This window comes from Fukomys damarensis, unplaced genomic scaffold, assembly GCF_012274545.1.
Source record: "Fukomys damarensis isolate Sample0158 unplaced genomic scaffold, DMR_v1.0_HiC HiC_scaffold_15, whole genome shotgun sequence".
Taxonomy (NCBI): Eukaryota; Metazoa; Chordata; class Mammalia; order Rodentia; family Bathyergidae; genus Fukomys; species Fukomys damarensis.
The window spans coordinates 54,878,393-54,898,340 of NW_022900927.1; the positions used below are offsets into that span (position 1 = coordinate 54,878,393).

A 19,948-nucleotide genomic window follows, 5' to 3' on the forward strand; every position below is an offset into this window, starting at 1 on the left:
ACAGCAAACAAATACAATAAAGGTAATTGCACTATGACATGGTGCAATCTCTTAAATTCATGCCATTGTCCGTAAACCATCAAAGGTTGAAAGACTTTCTTAATGCTGAATTAGTGGGACAGTACAATGAAACTCAAATGATCTACAAATTCAAGCAGATGAGAATTATCCTTCATTTCTGGACAGTTAATGCTCTCTACTCATTTTAACTGTAGCAGAATGAAGCTTACTGATTCTATACTTTGGGCCGGGGGACAGGGTTTTGTTATGTAGTCCATCACTTTGAATTCACTATGGAGCCCAGGCTGGCCTTGAACTCACAGCCAGTCCTCCTGCCTCAGACTCCTAAGTGCTGGGATGACAGGTGTGCACTCCCAGGCCGGGCCTGATTCTATATTCTTTAGTGACACACTGCTGTATGGTTTCATCTTCTTTTTTTTGGTACCAGGGATGGAACTCAGGTCTTTGTACTTGCGAGGCAGGCGGCGGAACCACTGAGCTAAATCCCCAGCCCTGTATGTTTCATCTTCTGAAGAGCTCAGAAGAGTTTAAAAGTTTCCCAATGTCTACATATAGCTAGATGAATGGTAGACATTCCTTATTTGTTGAGTCCAATGTAGTTAAATTCAGTCTAAGATCTCCCAATTAGACTGTTTTTAATGTGGGGTTTCAAGCAGGGCATAAAGATATTCATCTTTTAAGAGATACAGTGGTACCTCAGTTAATGAGCTTAATTTGTTCTACAACTTTGGAAAAGATGGTCACATTTACGTCTGTGGAAAAGATGGCCTCAGTCGTGTTTGTCACCTGATGAAGAGTTTGCAAACGAAACACTTTTTTGCCAAACCCACTAGAGCGTTCATGAACTGAGGAATCACCATATTTGCATACCAAAAACATCTGCTTCAATTATTTTCCTTTTCCTTGCAAAAAGCTTAAAAAAGATTTTAATGATGCTACAATGTGCTTTAAACGTGGACGTTGTAAGGGAGAATGAATTGCAATACCTGTTTCTATGGCTTGGGCTTCATTGGTCTTCCACTGCTCCGCTACATCGTTCGCTAACGGATCATCTGGATTAGGAGCACTTAACAAAGCCTGGATCGAGAGCAGAACTGTGCGGATCTGCAGTGCTGGGGACCACTTATCTATGAAGGCAACAGGCCCAGTAGATGACATGACAGAGCACCAAAACACAGGCCCAGACCTGCTGCATTTCCCTCCCACAGACCTTCGTGGTCTTCGTACAAGGTAAGATTACAAAGTTTACACTCCAATATGGGATGCTCAGAGGAGGAGGAGAAATCAGAGTAATAGCAAATGATGACAACGTGACACTTACCTTTCAAAATATCTAAACATATTCTTCCCAACTTGTCTACATTAGGATGATAAATTTTGGTCATGAAACGTACTTTAGGTGCTGCCATTGGGTATTCTTCTGGAAGAAATAGTTCAAGTTTAAAAGTCCCTCCCTCAAAGGGGGAATCCTGGGGGCCAGCAATGACCACATGAAAATAACGGGCGTTGCTCTCATCTGGTTCTGCTTTAATGCCAGGAACTGGTTCTGCCAGCAAACGCTGAGTTTCCTATAATACAAAAACAAAACAACTGTGAAACAAATGCCACTTCACTAGACAGCAAAATTAAAGTTCATCTCTTAGAATTAGAACAGAACCTCACCAATCACCTGGTGAGTTTTTATTTATAAAATCCAAAGACCTTCAAATAAATGAGGTTCGCTGAGTTCAACTGCAAAAGAATACTGATGGTTCACTAAAATATACTGATAATAAAGTCAGGGTAAAGAAACTCAAAAGAATTAGGTGTGGTATAGCCACACCCCTGTAATCCCAGCACTCAAGAGGCTGAGGCAGGAGGATGCCAAATTTCAAGCCCAGCCTGGGTTGCATAGTGAGTTCAAGGCCAGCCTGAACTACATTGCTAGATGAGACATTTCAAAAAAAAAAAACAAAAAACCACAACAAAAAAAACCCATGGGTTCTAGTGAAGTAGCTGACACTGAAATTGCACACCATTCCACGCTGCCGGCTCCTACCCCAACTCTCCACTTTATCTCCACAGCACCATGAACAGATCACCTCACTGATTTGGCTCTGAATGGAGCTCCATAAGAGGGGTTTAAGTTTGATTTTATTCAGCTATATCCTCAGCTGTTGGAACAATGCCTGGCACTATCACAGATGTTCAATAAGTACCTGTTGAATTATGAATAAACAAGTATGGAGTAAACTATTAGAATTTCATCTTTGAGCCAGGCACAGTGGCTTTGTGGTTGTAAAAGTGGCTTTGTGGTTGGGAGGCTGATGTTCACAAGTCAAAGTCCTGCTTGGGCAACTTAGCAAGACATGATTTCAAGAAGAGAAAACAGGAGGGGCTGGGAACATAGTTCAGTGGCAGAGCACCCTGGATCTGATCCCTGGCACTACAATGACAACTAAAATGACAACAAAAAGAATTCCATCTTTAATATCACTAAAGGAGACCATACTTTGAAAGCAGAATTTGCATATCACAGTAGGAAAACAAAAGGATCCATTTAGGTGTGGAAGAAACAACCTAAGATCTACTTGTATTTATTTCAGAAAAATGTTACTATGTATATACACAAGCTGACAGCAGTGAGTGTGACATATATCAGGTAACACATTTCTACACTGAACAGGCACGTGTAGGTAGAAAGTTCCCAAAAGGATCACATCTAAGCTTTTAGGTGTGAAACAATGGATGAGAGAGTATTTAATTTACACCAACTTAAAGCCCAAAAGGCAATAAAGTCTTCCACCTTGGGAAGCCTAAGCCTGCATATGACCAGGAACAACATAGTTTTTAAAATAAGGAATAGAGGAATGAGAGGGAAAACTGGATGGCAAAATGTATTGAATTCTGACCCCTCCTTACCTCCATCCTTTTTAACCCCAGGTTTCCATAAAAAGGGAGACAGGATAAAGAAGGCCAACAATCTCAAACTGCCATTCCCAGGTTATGCAAAGCAGTAGCAGCTCTATTTAAAGCTATAAAAAGCTATGAGAAAGGCCTCCAAGATCAGATCCCAAAATAGCTTGAAAACTGCTCTGTATACACCCAGCAGAGATGATACCATGGCCCCTCTCTCTCTTCAGTTTACCCTCAGAGCCAAACACTCCTTCCAAACAGTGCACCCACTAAGCACCCCACACGCTCTCATCACCCTTAAGATTTCACAGGAACACCTCTGAGAATAAGCTTCGGGGGGGGGGCATTTTGAACTAATTTTTTATATGCGCTAGGTTCTAATTAATTTGACACAATGAACAGATAATTATTTGACTAAACACTGTTGAATTCCCAAACGAATCCACAGCATACATTCTGGGAGGAACACATAATAAAATCCAAACTAAAAGGAGAGTCCCAGACACCAGCAGAAACAAACTGATATCAACTTTTTTTTTTGGTACCTGGGATCGAACTCAGGACCTTGTCCTTGAGAGGCAGGCGCAGTGCCAATGAGCTAAATCCCCAGCCCTGATACCAACTTTTTTCCCTAAGAATGAAAAATCAGGTAGGAAATAAAATCCTTCTTACTACTACTAATACATGGTCAACTGTAAAATACCTTCTAGTTTTATACCATTCTTGGTCAAAAAAGCAGCACTTCCTTTGAGGCAAAAGGTAAAAGGTAAATGGCTCAAATTACTCCATGTTTGCACAGTTGCATTTGTGGGTGAGCTTGCCCTGAGCCAGCTCCCTCCGCAGGTTTCATGCATAATCACAGCAACCCCTCCTTACATACTTAGTCCCCACTTCCACAGTTTCAGCTACTTTTGGTCAACCTGGTCAAAAAATGGAAAACTCCAAGCCCAGCATGGTGGCATATGTCTGTAATCCCAGCACTCTAGGAGGCTGAGGCAGAAGGATCACAAGTTCAAGCCCAGCCTAGGCAACTTAGCAAGACCGGCTCAAAATACAAAAAAAGGAAAAGGAAAAAGAAATCTGGAGGTGTAGCTCAGTCAGTGGTATAAAAGCTCTTGGTTCAATTCCCAGTACCATCCAAAGAGTCTTTATTAAATCCAGAAATACCCAACTAAACTGTGTAACACTTTGAGTAGCATGAGGAAGTCTCACTGCCCCACCTGGAAGTGAATCATCTCTTTGTCCAGCCTCCCCACAAAGAATACACTGCTGGCCCATCAGCCATGAGGAGCGGTTTACTAGCAGTCTCGGTTATCGGTTATCAGAAGGGCTGTCACGACTGACCAGAGCAGTACCACACAACAGACCCTAATTTTACTTAAAAATGGCCTTGCAGTGCAACAGCGGTGATGCTGGCAATTTAGATATGCCAGAGAGAAGAAAAGATGAGAGAACTCAAGAAACAATGTATGCCGAGGTTGCCAAGATCTCACAAGATGGCACACAGTAAGTGCTCAGTGAAGATGGAAATGGCACTGAACCTGTGTGTGTAAGTACAGGTAACAAAGGGCAGCCTCAGTGTTATCAAATGAAGCCACAGTGCAAACTGCAAAGGAGATCAAAGGAGCCCAGTCACATACAACTCAGACTGTACAGTACAAAGCACAAAAACAAACCTCAAGACTTATTAACAATGTTTGCTTTAAAGAAAACAAAATAACGTTTAACTGCACTCTGTGATCCTACTGTTTAAAAGTAATCCAAGATGAACGCCCAGGTAGAACTGAGCTTAGTACCACCCCAACAGAAAACAGTATAGACCATTCAGGAAGGCTGTTACTAAAAGGTAGAAAAGGAAATACATTTAAAAACAATAAAATGCAGATGTAAATGGCAACAAGACTTAGGTCTAAAGAAAAATATCTTACAGAACACATACAACAGCATATGCCACAAATACTTTTAAAAGAACTGACCTAATTATCAATAGAGCCACTGGAACTTGAACAAGCCCAAGAATCACTTCACAGTAAACTACATCTGACAATCTCTCAAAATCAGCTTCTTCTAAAGACTGTTTTCACTTTTAGGTTCACTATTTTGTGCTATCAGGTGATATGAAGTCATACATTCTTTAAGCTAATGATTAAACTGTACAAAGTAAAACCCTAAAGACAGACTAAACAGTATTCTCAGCAAAGCGGTATAATTTGTTAAAGGTAAATTAATTTTAATAATATTTCTCTTAACCCAACATACTCAAAATATTACTTTAACATATAAGAAAAATAGCTGCTCTGGTGACACATTCCTATAATCCCAGCACTCAGGAGGCTGAGGCAGGAATGGCAGCCTAGGCTACAGAGTGAGGTCCTGTCTTAAAAATATATATATTCTTAATGTATTTTACATTTTTATACCATGTCTTCAAAATGCAGTGTGTAATTTATACTTAAATATGTATCAGTTCAAAATAGTCTCATTTCAACTGCTCAACAGGAAATGGGACTAGCGTGGTTAACACCAGGAAGTGAGACAGGACAATCCTATTATGTTAATGACAGATCATTTAGACTAATTTAACTTACTATAAACAGCAGACAAAATTATGTAGATTAACTAAAAATCACCAGTATTTATCTCTGGCATCTAGAATACTGTTAACAGAAATGTGTGTGAAACTGCTTGCTTCAACCAAGACTTTTTTGTGGTACTGGGGACCAGACTCCAGGCGCTCTACCACAGAGCACCATGCCCTGCCTTTTATATTTTTATTTTGTGACAGGGTCTTGCCAAACTACACAGGTTGGGCTGAAACTTGTGATCCCCCTTCCTCGGCCTGAACTACTAGCATGCGCCGAGACACCAAGACTGCATTTGAAATGATCTGCATCAACTTCAAAAACACTGTGTGAACAAAAAGGAATTCAGAACAAACAGCAGAATGATGTAAGGATTAGTTAAGGAAATGTTAATTTTTACAGAGTACACTACCCCCTAGTGGACATAAGATACCCTCTGCTTCAGATAAAGTAGAGATGGCTTCCTTTCCTTTGCAAATGAAAAAAAAAAAAAATCGCTGTTGTAAAAATTATTTCACCCAAATCCCTAAGTTTTTAAAGAGTACACCATATAATCACTCCTATAAAACCAAAGAAAACTTAGAACTCATTTGACTATGTCCTTTAAACAAGTCTACCATGATCTAGAGTCTAAAAGAAACAGAAAGCTGGGCGTGGAGGTACATATCTCTAATCCCAGCACTCAGAGGAGGATTGTTGCCAAGTTTGAGGCCAACCTGGGCTCCACAGGGAGTTCAAGGCCAGGCTAAACTACACAGTGAGAACCTGTAAAAAAAAAAAAAAAAAAAAAAAAGATAAATGCAACAGAACTTAAAAAGCCAACAGAAGCAAAACTAAGCTAATTCTGTATTCCCTTTCTGCTTCTGCCTTCTTGGTATCTTGCCCACTAACCTGTTACAGCCCCTAGAGAGGCAGCTGGGAGTCATAAGGATTTCTTGAAAATGCTTGTCCTAATGTCAAATGACAATTGTGTATATGTATGTGTGTGTGTGTATCTGTTTACACACTCAAACTTTAAGCCACAATTTCTTAGGAAGACGATACAGGGAAGAAAAAACGGAAAGGAACTACTTTAAAGACTATGTTACCAAGGATGAAATCTTCGTTAATAGCTAAATCTTAGAAGCAGCATATGTTCATCAACAGATGAATGGATAAAGCATATGTAGTGTTACTCTATCATAAATAAAGAAGGTTAAATTTGACTTGTCTGTAGGAAAATGGATGCACCTTGAGACCATAATGGTAAGTACAATAAATCAGACATACAAATTTAAAAATCACATGGTTTCTCTTATATGAGAAACCCAAAATATAAATAAATTAAAAAGCAAAATCAAAGACAGATAACAGGAAGAAAACAGATCTTTTGCAAAAGAGAAGGGACAAGAGATGAAGAGTGGGAGAGAGGGAAGGAGGAAAAAATTTTTTAAAAATAATTAAGGTATGTCATGCACATGTACCAACATGATAAATATGGTTATTCAGCATTGTAAACATGTACTGCTGAAATTAAAATGTAAAAAAATTCCAAAAACCCTTCACCTTTAAATTTCCTTTTTGATGACAAGGTCTCACTATGTAGCCCAGGCTGACCTTGAACTTGCAGTGAACCTTCTGCCTCAGCCTCAAGTGGTAGGATTACAAGGGCACAACACCATGCCTAGCTAAATCTCCACCTTTTATCTCTTCAAGTTTTAAAAAAGATTTACAAATACTGGCGTCACAGTTAAAGATTTTCCTTCGTAAGACACCCATGAAATTCTTCATAAAAATGTCCTCCGAGGCCAGGCATGGTGGTGAATACCTGTAATCCTGGCACTCAGGAGGCTGAGGCAGGAGGATTGTAAAAATAAAGCTATTAGATTAAGCTCTTTGTACTCTACTCCTTCCAACCACACTAGAATTAGGTTAATCTAAGCAGATTTTAAAAAAGTATGGCCTCAGGTTCTACAGTTTGATCATATAAAACCACATGACTCTCCATTCCTTAGAGCAGCATTTTGTTCTATACATCAGCAGATAAGTAAAACCATTTGAGCCACACATCATTTCAGCCATAAAAAGCAGCCTTTTTTACCATTTTGAAATTCAGCTGTCAAGATGTAAGCAATTTACTAAATGCCACCTCACATTGTTGAAAAGTAGGGATGAATGTTCACTACAAAACCATCCCTTAGTCACTGGCCACTTTGCTCTGTCTTCACAAACAGCCTAGGTCCAATGCTGACCTCCATAGTCTCACATTCCACACAGGTCACCGAATGGAAGAGATCATCTGGAGAAAAGCTGGGACCAAGCCCACAGAGGAAAGACAATTACTGTACTGACTGGGGAAGCGGAAATCCAAGAAGCTCCGAAAACAGTAGGCCTAAGACTTTACCCTAGCTGTAAATTGTAGGAATATGTGGGAAAAGGGACTTTTCAATCTCTTCATAAAACACATCACACTTCTTCTACTCAATAGTCTTAGCCATTATATTTATTCTATAGGCTGTACACTACCAAATGCTAAGCCTGGAGACACTGTATCAAACTTTTTTTTTGCCCCTTCTAGCAGCTTTGAAATCCTACCATTATTTTCCTCAATATGACTGGTTCACATATTAAAATTTTTTTTTTTTTTTTTTTTTTTTTTTGTATCAGGGATTGAACTTGGGTCCTTGCACTTGTGAAGCAGGCGCTGGAACCACTGAACTAAATCCCCGGCCCTACTTCAAGATTTTTAAAACAATTTAAAATTATATTCCTCAAGAAACCAAACTTAGATAAGGTTAGACACTTTCACAGATTAAAATTTGGTCTGAAAGCTGAATAGTCTTAAGAGACCCAGATGGAGTATATAACTCAGCAGATTATATTTCTTCTGTGATTTCAGAAGTTTATTCTTTCCACACTAAGCAGAGAAAGAAATGATCTACACACCTTGAATAAGTATAGATTTACATAAGGAAGCAGATGTTTTATGATGGAACCCCTTGTGTAGGTAATACTGGTCCAAACTAATCTACTTCCTCTGGATACTGAGTTTCTGAAAAAATGTATCAACACTGGACTTAGTTCTTGCTAGAAATATAAACAAATAATTATATGAGTAATGGGATATAAAGTAATAATAAAAATTACCCTTAAAATAACTGATTTAAATAGTGTAAGTAGTGATTTTCTTAAAATACGAAATTAGGCAGCTGGTACACAGAGGTGGAAAGCATTTTTCAATGAGTACACCCTTTTATAATATATGTACTTACTACTTATCTTTATTAGTGACTTTTCTGTCAATGGGGCAAAATACATACTCAACACCCACAATTTAAATGAGAGGTTTATTAGCTGTTTTTCATGGGTTCTGTCCATCAGTGGCTGGCTGGCTAGCCCAAAGGGCATAACACTGGGTTACAAAAACCCCATACTTTGCTACTAAAAATTTGTACTTTAGCATAACAGTAGCTGGCTGTGCCTCAGGGATATAGGAAGCAATCGTTGTATTTATTCACTTGGTACAATGAACAGCAAAGCGTGTGCACATGTGCAAAAGTGTCAAAAGGCCAGGGATTTAATTTAGCTCAGTGGTTCTGCCACCTGCCTTGCAAGTACAAGGTCCTGAGTTCAATACCTGGTACCAAAAGGGGGTTCAAACAGGGATTTTTACTCACATAATACTCTAACAGTTTTGCATAGGTTTACCTGAGCATTACAGGGGGTAAAGTATACCAACACCACTCTACTGCTATGAAAACATGTATTTTTTCATAATAGAATGAGGATGGTTCACAGTAGTTGCACCTAGGGAAAGCAAAAACCTATCTATGCAGGAGCTCCAAAGCAACAACAAGTGAGTTTTACTCATGAAATGCTCATCGCTAAATTTCTGTGCATTTAGGATTTGTTTTTCAATAAAGTTCTCTTTTGATTTTTCTGATAGAAGCAGTCTAATTCAGTACAATGGCCTATGAAAAACCAGATTTGCAAGTTTTAGAGGAGTTCAAAAGTAAATCACCAGATTACTCATGCATGGATGATGAAGATGACAATGATTTTGACACGGGCCATGTGAGCCAAAGTTCCTGTGACAGTGAAATGTGGCAAGAATCGACAATACAGACATAGGGAATGCAGACATACTTGATTCAGGTGAAGAAACAGCGATGTGAGTGCATATTTGACCAGTCAAAATGTTGCAAAACAGTCACACGACATATGGAACAATTTTATATTAGAACTAGGTCTGAAAAAATAATGATCTTGGCAGGGGTGAAATCTATTGGACAGAATACCAGCACTGCCATTCACTGTCGGAAATTGTAACAGACAAAATTCTACAAGATGTAAAATACACAAAGGCTGAAATACAAGTAAAATGTTCTACATGCAGTAATAGCTATATTTAAAAATTACTCATAACACATCACTATCAGAACTGAAAGGATTCGTGGGTCTGCTGTTATTTAGCAGGGATTTCTCATGGTAATTGCAGGAATGCAAAACTTTTAAGCAATGGTTCAAAATATGGCATAAAGATTTATGCCCTTGTAGATACAAAGGCTTTTATGCTTTCAATTTCAAAAGTTATCCTGGAACTCAGCCAAGTCCTTATTCATATAGTAATAAGCCAAATGATGTTGTGAACAGATTTGTTGCTGCCATCTCCCAAACTAATTGGAATGTGACATTCAACAATTGGTTCACCAATTGTTGTATTTGCTAACAGAGCACAAGTTGACCAGCGTAGGAACTCTACACAGGAACAAAGCAGAAATTCCAAATGAAAAGTTGCAATTTCAAAACACAGAAAAATATAGCAAAGCCTTTGGATTTCAGAAAGATTTATATTGCCCTGTATATGACAAAGAAACTGGTACTGCTGATGTCAACATTGCACCACAATGGAATATTGATAAGGAAACCTCAACAAAACAGAAACCTAAGATGGAAACTCTCTACAACAAAACCAAAGGTGGAACAGATGTTGTGGATGAGTTATACAGCAACTATAATGTCACTCGAAACATAATGACTGTGTTTTACTCAATCCCAAACATGTATGGCATAGTTTGATAGTTTTACAAAGAAAATAACAAATGCAAAATACCACAGAGAAATTTTCTTAAGAGGACTGGGACTGGAACTCATAAGAGATCATTTACAGAGGAAAAAGAAATGTTTCCGCCTGGGGAACTATGTAAAAAAATTGTAGAGCACACTGGTGAGCTGACAGGTGAACAGGCAGGTGCAACATCACAAAGACATACTATGACAACAGGAAGTCAACTGTTTCCTTCAAGAAAGGACAAGAAAACAAAGCATTCATGCTACCAGGGTAGCCATACAGATATGGAGCATGCAGTTTTCATGTGTGACAACTGCTTTGGGTGTGACAGTTGAAGCAAAGTTTATTTCTGTGGTAGACTTCTGTTTGTATTTATGTTGTAGTTCATACAGATTTTTATTTCTGATGCTATCTTTCAGGTTTTGTAAGCAAGTAAACAGCTGATGTGAAAATGCTGATGTTTATTCTAAACACATAATATATATTAAGAATTTAATACTTTATCGGTATTTTATGTTCCTGTTAACTAAACATTATGTAATATAATAAGAACATCCTGACGAAACAGTAAGACAAACAAGATATAAAATATGTCCTACAAAAAGGCCAGGAAAGCAAAACACATGTGCTGTCATCATGTGTAAAGAGTGCCTTAGGTGTGATAATTGAGGTTAAGATTATTATTTTTTGTAGAATGCCACTGGTATTTTCGTTGTAGTTCATATAGGAATTTATTTTTGTTGTTATTTTTTTAGATCTTGTACACCAAAAAAAGTTGATGTTGAAAACCAATGCTTTTTTATGAACACTCAATATATTACTTTATTTTTTATATTTTCCTGTTAAGTACCAACTGGGTAATAAAACTCATAAAATTAAAAATTTATCAAGTGGGCTCAGTGGTTCAGTGGCCTGCCCTGCAAGCACAAGGACCCGAGTTCAATCCCCGGTACCAAAAAATAAATAAATTAATTAAATTAAAAAATAAAAATAAAAACTTATCAACAAAAGTATACTAAATAATAAATATGGGCATTATACACCCAAGTTTCTTCATCCTTATGACAAAATTTACATTATGCACCTTGGGCTAAGAGGCAGAAAGAGCACAGTGAAGGGTCTGATGGAAGAAAGTTGCTCAACCCATGGAAGTCAGGAAGTAGCAAGCAAAGGGAGAACCATGGAAAAGAGCACAGCCTTTTAGGTCACAACCCCAGTGAACAGCTTCCTCCAGTCAGGCCCCACTTCTGAAACATGAGACTTTTGTTGGATATTTTAGATGTAAAACATAATATTATCCAAAAGAGCAAGACAATAAAATAATCTAAGAAAAGCAGCATCTGAATAACCCTATTTCAAGTATCTCATTAGCAAGACAATTGTTTGGTTGGTTTTTGGTACCTGGAATTGAACTCAGGACCTTGTGCTTGCGAGGCAGATGGTGGCACCACTGAGGTAAATTCCTGGCCCTTTTTTGTTTTCTTTAGGTGTTTTAAATTATATAAACATTAATAAAGATTAATAAAGTTGACCTAAAAGAAAAATGCTACCTGCATCATGAGTTCACTGAGAGCAGGAAATGCATCTTAATTTATTTATTTATTTTTTTTGGAGACAGGGTCTTGCTATGTAGTTAAGGCTGCCTGGAACTCCCGGCAATCCTCTTGCCTCAGCCTCCCAAGTACTGAGATTACAGGTGTATTCTATCACATCCAGCAAATGCATCTTAATTTGGGAAGAGTATTTTTTCTTTTATCTTTTTTTGGTACCAGTGATCGAACTTAGATCCTTGCGCTTGTGAGGCAGGCACCATGGGAACAGTATTTGTTTGGATTTGGTGGCAAGAACTACACTGTCTAGCTAGCATCCCGTTTAAAGAATTTGAGCAATGGACCAACACAACAGGAAAGATAGGACAAAAAAAAGACATCAACAGCCAAGGAGGTGGGTCATGGCCTTTTGCTGCATTGTATGTACCAATCCTAACCCTCAATCTTTGATAAAACCACCAAACTTGAGAAGTACTTGCAATTAGGATTCTTCTGTAGAAACTGTTGAAAGAATTGAGCAGAAAGTCTAGGTATTACAACACATACAATCCTAGAACCACAGACAAAATGAAATCTCAAGATCTTAAACTATCTGATAACTGGCCAGAGCACTGGAATTTCAGAGGCTAAAGAATAGGAAAGCTAAACAAATTTAGCCAGAATTCTGAAAAGGGATCAATACATAGATTAATCTTTAACAGTGATGCATAAATTCATATATGTTGTTTCATATTCAGATCCATCTCTGGAGACTTCTACAGAAATACTGTCAGCAACCCTTCAAACAGCAGAACATGGATTTTTTTTTTTTTTGAGACAGGGTCTCGCTATGTAGTTGAGGCTGACCTGGAACTCACTATGTAGCCCAGGCTGGTCTTGAACTCACAGCGATGCTCCTGCCTCAGCCTCCCGAGTGCTGGGATTACAGGCATACGCCACCGCGCCCAGCTTGGCAGAACACGGATTTAAAATCCAGAGTCAAAGGGCTTACTTCAAACTTCCTCTTGCTAGAACTTTCAATCTTTAGCAACCTCGGTGCTTCACACCTAGATATCCATGCCCAGGAAAAGACGAAGTTATAAATGCAAGGTATGTCATCTTAAAACCGAAAAAGTACCAGCTGGGTGTGGTGGCACACGGGAGGCTGAGGCAGGAGGATCACCGTGAGTTTGAGACCAGCCTGGGCTACATGAGTTCCAGGTCAGCCTTAACTACAATAGTGAGACCCTGTCTCAAAAAAACAAAACAAAAACAAAACAAAAAATCTGAAAAAGTTTCTTCATCTGTTCTGACAGTCCTTTGCAACTGGTGAAGACAAGAGTTAACAAAGAAGAGGGCAAACTATAAAGGCACCTTCTGCCCATCTCCCCTTGGCATTTTCTTTCTCTAATTCTTCATTCTCCTCTAACATTCTCATATGAAGACAGAAACAAAATTCTCTCTTTCCTGGGACTGCAGAATAGCCAGCCCTACGTATGAAGTAGAACAATTCAACTGATTTAGAATAAGGACTTTCTCTATAGTGTACCCCATGCTCTCTTCAAAAATCTGAATATCAAACAAGAGCTAAGTTAAAAACAACAACAAAATCCACAACCTTATAGTTCCTAGCTTCACAGGACTGAAGTCAATCCAAGTACTACCACATCTCAAAGGCTTTTCACCTTTCCCTGTCAAGTCATGGGCTGGCCGTATCAGTGTTCTACCTTTCAAGAAAACTGCCACACTAAAATATCAGTATCAGTGTGTCAGAATCAAAGTCAATCTCTCTCACCCTGACATACACTTTGTGATTCTGGAGGTTGGGACTCTGCTCTCTTATAAGCTCTGCTTGTAAAGAGATGCTGCTCAAGAGAAACTGCAAGGACCTCTGACACTATTTAGGCTTCTTCCCTGGGGTACCTTTAAAGCATCACTCAGTGTCCCTGTAGCAAGCACATCAGCCCAATCTGCAATTCATCCAACACTGAAAGAACCAGCTTACTCATCATTCTTTCCCTTGGGAGAGCCAGACGTGGTACAACTCAGAGGTGGGAAAATTCATCACTGTGACTGGAAGATGGCATCAGACTACACAGACAAGAGAGCATACGGAAACATCAAGGAAATAACTAACATATCCGCGTGAAAAACAAAATATGTATGTGTGAGCGAAAGCACGAGAACAAGGAAGGAGTTCTAAGATTACTGCCAATCCACGAATCTATCAATCAATCTATCAATAATAAATAAATTTCCAGAAGAGTATAGAAGTCCACCTACAAAGACAGTCAGGCAACTGGGCTAATACTAACAGTAGCAGTGCTGATACACATTTAAGGGGAGACTGCAAAATGAAAGCATTCCACTGCAGAAATAAAGCTGGTTTCAAAATGTCTGCAAGAACCACCTGCCTGGCCAAGTGCAAGGTCCTGAGTTCTCTGGTACCAAAAAAAGAGTCTGTAAGACACCTACATGGAGATAAAAAATAGATGACTAGGTAGGTATTATAAAACTTGCTACTAAAATTTTGCATCACCAGTGTGGACTGAAGCCAGGAAAGTGAGTATGTTCAGATGAATGCATAATGAAAAAAAGGTACAAGGTCTGAACCTATGAGAACACGGACACTTAAAAGATTAAAAATTATCATAATCAATATGATACAGGTCTTTTTATTAGTTATACCGGAAAGACACATTTACTGTACTTCGGCACACTGCCACTGCTTATTTGTACATTTTTATTTTTTTGGAAATGCAGAAGAGTCTGTTGAAAAGCCAAAAAGGAAAACCTCTTCTAGAACTGTAAGATCACAGCCTCATGGATCCCAGAATTCTCTTAATTTTAAATAGACAGTCGGAATAACCAAGGCCCAGGGAAAAATAACTGGCCATGGTCATAATCTCCTAGTCACAGAGATTAGAATTAACCCAAATCTGATTCCTGCACACTATGCAACAGAGTTGGCTCAACGTTCTTACATCTCCAGCAACCAAACTGACGTTTTTCTTTCCAAATCTATTTGTTTAAAGATAAACATTTACTCCTGCTTTAGTACTGAAAAACAAATAACAACGGCTAACAAGGCCTAAAGGATATTTCTTACACATTCTAAGACAATGCAGGAGTCAAATGTTACCAGCTGGTCTTATGGGAGCCAATACAGACTGCCTGTCTCCTAAAACTTCCCCCCATAAATCATTTCTTAAACGTATTTATTTAGAAAAGCTTCAGCTAAAAAAAAAAAAAAAATTACATGAAAATGAAGTCTTAAAATATGCTTCATTAGAGATGAACCCTGGAAACATGCTAAGCGTTAGCGGTCTAACAGCAAAGGCCACACATTGTATGACTCCATTTACATGGAATGTGAAGCACAGGTAAAGCCACAGTCAGAAAGTGGTGACCAGAGCACCGGGAATGGGGACTGTCCAGTGATTCCGTGGGTACAGGCTTTCTTTTGGGAGTGATAAAAATCTTCATAGAGGTGATGATCACAAACCCTTGTGAATATAATAAAATCTACTAAATTGCAAACTTAAAAAGGATGAATTTTATGGTATGTGAATTAAATGTAAAAAAGAAAACCTGGGCCAGGCATTGTGGTTCAAGGGTGTAATCTCGGCACTCCGGAGACTGAGGCAGGAGGATCACCATGAGTTTGAGGCCTGCCTGGGCTACACAGTGAGTTCAAGGTCAGCCTGAACTACATAGCAAGACTCAAAATAAAATAAAATAGAATACCTGGATTCCTGAAACATCTAAGCAGTCCTTCAATACATGATAGGTGAGACTAACATTTAGTCTACAAACTAGACTGGAACAGCAGAATAAAGTAAAGGGGAAAGTATCTTTTTAGTATATAACATAGTTCTGAAGAAACTTCAAATTAAAATTTGATGCTAAATATCTATAGTTCAAGCATGCTGACTCATGGTACAGTTTTAGCACTACTGAAAACCTCCCCAGAGTTTGATAAGTCTAACCTAGAATATTCTCTACTCCCCGCCTGACTTTTCTACTTAGCCTTCCAAACTGCTCAACCAGCCAGATACTTGGGCTCAGTGGTTCCGCCTGCTGCCTCCCAAGTGCAAGGGCCAAAGTTCGATCCCAGGTACAAAAAACAAACAAAACAACAACAAAAAAACTGCTCAACCTCTAAAAATGTCTCCACATTCTACCCATCTTCATATTGAAGCCAGGCATACACAAGATCAGTGTCTGTAATATGCACACTCCAACCATATGGAGATCTTTTTTTTTTTTCCTCTCCGCAGCACCAGAAATCAAACTCAGAACTGTGCACTTGGTAAGGCAGGCACAGCGCCAACTGAGCTTTACCCTCGACCCTGGAGATCTTTAAAAAAAAAAAAAAAATTGGGGGCTGGCAACTGTCAAATTTACAAACACCCAGGATAATTGTTTGCTTGCTTTTGTTTTTTTGAGACAAGGTCTCACTATGTAGTTGGGACTGACCTGGAACTCTCGATGTAGCCCAGGCTGGTCTCGAACTCACAGCCAAGTGCTGGGATTACAGGCATGCACCACCACGTCTGGCTACCCCAGATAATTCTGATATATAACCACGAACCAAGTACTCAAATTATAAGCAAGTGTTCAGAGAAAATGTCTTACTACAACTCCCATCAACACATCCTCAGCCCTGCCAACTGAAACAGAAGATTCTAATAAGAAATAGGCAGGGTCTGACCAATATCTCTTGAATCACAGTCACTGGCAGGTACCTAGAGAGAGCTCCTAGTACTTTTAATTTAACCCTTATGGAGCTAGGGATTTAGCTCAGTGGAGCCTCACCTCCCTTGCAAGCGTAAGGTCCTAAGTCTGTTCCTTGGTGCTGCCTTAACCATTATCAAGGGGGAAAAAAATAACCCTTATCTGAACCACAACAATAGACAGGGTGGAACCGCTTTATTTAAAAGAAAAAGTGTTACTTAATAAAAATAGCTCTTTGAGGGCTGGGGATTTAGCTCAGTGGTTCTGCTACCTGCCTTGGAAGCACAAGGACCAGAGGTTTGATCCCCATACAAAAAAAAAAAAAAAAAACTCTTTGGGCTCTGGATACAGCTTAGTGGTAGACCATATCAGCCAAATAAATACACAGGAATAGGTCAAGCTTCATAGCTGTAAGTCACTACTATATCTCCCAAATATGTGACTTTTACTTCCTAAAAGCCAAAGCAAGAATTTTATTTGCAGGCATACAGGGATTATACTGGAAAAGTACTTTTCCTTAGTTTCTCTAAATGGGAGCAATTAAGTTAGGTGCCCTAGTCGAAAGCAGAAAACTCAATTTAATATAACGATGAGCACAAGATTATTCCAATCTACATTTAGGCTTACTGAGTAAAAACATTCTTATTTAAAACTATCATTAGAATTGTGTCAGTCTGATCCAGTGATATCACAAATTTATTTTGCTGGTAACAAGCAGCAGGCAAAGACAGGAATAACTGCTCTATATTCCGTTCTCCTAGAGCCACAAATTCCCCCAAATCCAGCAACTACACTGGGCAAGAAAGGACCATGTCACCTGAACCATGGACATTCTTCTACCTTAAGGCAAACTATATTAATGAACTGTATTACTGAATGGGATAGCATATGTATGCAAAAGCCTCTAGTTAAACTACAGTAAGGAGAATTCTGATAAGGCTAAGCACTTTGGATATGTTTTAACAAATACTATAAAAAACACACACTGTCAGATATTGTCCAGCAGCAGATAGTTCTGACACAAGACACCTGGGTTCATATCATAGCTCTCTACAAATTACTTCTCTGAGGATACTTTATCTATAAAATAAGAATAAAACTAATATCCACACCATCAGATTGCTGTTAGAACTTAATACACATAACATGCTTATATAGAGCCTAGTACATATAAAAGATGTTACTTTACATAATAAAAAACAGTGTAACCAACTTCAATGCAAGAATAGTCAGGCTGGGGATGTATAGTTCAGTGGCACAGCACTCGGCTGGCAAGCCCGAGGTCCTGAGTTCAATCCCTGGTACCAGAAAAAAAAAGAATAGTCATCACATTACACTATGGTGAATACAATCTGCAGACTAAATCTCAATTTTACAACTTAAAAGTCAACAATGCCTTGTTTGTCCAATAGCTCTTCATGCCAACTCGGAATTTAGTAATAAAAGTTAAAAAAATTTATAGGACCCTAACAACTATAAAGTATCCATCACAACCTGGATTTCTAGAATACTATTATTCTGTCTCTTCCTCCAGCTTTCATACTTTCTACTATTTAACCAAAACTCACTCCTTTAGGTTCTCTTGACCTGGTCAACTCCAACTTTTCAAGTTGAAGAATACTTCCTCCACAGATACTCTTCCTCAGACTACAGTAAATCCCACAATTCTTTCATAACACGCCCAATAATTTCTAATTTCAAAACTGTTTCCCAATAGATAGACACCTATTTTGTTCACTTGGCTTAGTGCTACATACACATTTTGCATTCAATAAATGTCCAATTAAGTTAACTGAAACACATCTTGAGTGTATCATAAAAAAGATAAACCACAGTGCTATTAAACGATTGAAATTTAGGGCCGGGGATTTAGCTCAGTGGTTCTGCTGCCTGCCTCACAAGCACTAGGACCTGAGTTCAATCCCTGGTACTAAAAACAAAACAAAACAAAACTAAGAATGGCAAAAGATTGAAATTTGGCTATGGACTATTAAGAGCTTACTAAAAGCCTCTGTAACTGCCTCATTCTAAGATGGTTAAACTCAAAGGGTCATAAAAAGTTACTTTTTGCGAGGGTGGGTCTCATATAGTTCAGTATGGCCTTGAATTCACTACATAGCTCAGGTTGGCTTTGAACTCAACCTGGGCTATCCTCCTCCCTCAGCATCCCGAGGGCTGGGATTACAGATATGCATCACCACACCTGGCAAAAAGTTACTTTCAAAATGACATTCTCCTGACTCTAAACTACAAAGGAATCTCAGAAAGTTGTAGGAAATAAAATCATCCAAGGTTTCATGACAGATAGATACATTTCTTTTTAGTGTTGTCAACTACAATGTGTTTTAATCCCCAGATTTGTGAAGACTTTGAAAATACAAATTAATTTGCCTAAAAATAACCAGACTGACAGATATGATATAGAATTTGCATATGCCAAGAGGAAATAGCCAAGTTTTTTTTAAAGTAAAATATGACAACATTAGATTGTGAAGCCTACATTTCTAAGTACTTTAGGGGTTGGCAGTGTATCTCAGTGGTAGAGTGCATGCTTAGTATGTGTGAGGCCCTGAATTCAATCTCCAGCACCAAAAAGAAAATAAATGTTAAATTATAGTAGAATCTGAATTATGAAGGTACATCTGATACAGGGCAATACAGAATTATAAAAATTTCTATGCCTAAGTACTCTCAGGGCAATTTAGAATAGTTTCACTTAAGATTTTAGGGGCCAGGGATTTAATTTAGTAGTTCCGACGCCTGCCTTGCAAGCACAAGGACCCAGGTTCAATCCCCAGTACCAAAAAAAAAGAATAGCTTTACTTAAGATTTAACAAATATATTGTGCAGCTTTGGGGGAGTGGGGGGGCTGGTTTTTTTGTTTTTGTTTTGATGATGATGGTTGTTTTTTCAGTACCAGGGACTGAACTCAGGACCTTACTTACTCTTGTCAGGCAGGTGCAGTGCTACTGAGCTCCATCCCCAACCCAGTGGGCTGGGTTTTTTGAGACAGGACCTCACTATGTACCCAGGAAGGGCTTGAACTCAAACTTTGTGATTCTCCCGCCTCAGCCTCCTCCTAAGATTAAAAATAATTCTTTCTGTTGAGTCTTTTTTTTTTTTTTTTTTTTTTT

General features: G+C 38.7%; 1 protein-coding gene across 1 annotated transcript in view; it reads right to left on the reverse strand.

Moving 5' to 3' along the window:
* The window catches only part of Ube2n (ubiquitin conjugating enzyme E2 N), a 30,175-nt gene that overhangs the window by 3,999 nt on the left and 6,228 nt on the right, over positions 1–19,948 (reverse strand). The window contains exons 3-4 of the mRNA XM_010629226.3: positions 1,343–1,589; positions 1,008–1,148 (exon numbers count right to left, since the gene is read on the reverse strand). Of these exons, the coding sequence (XP_010627528.1) occupies positions 1,008–1,148; positions 1,343–1,589 (388 nt within the window). The remainder of the gene's footprint in view (positions 1–1,007; positions 1,149–1,342; positions 1,590–19,948) is intronic.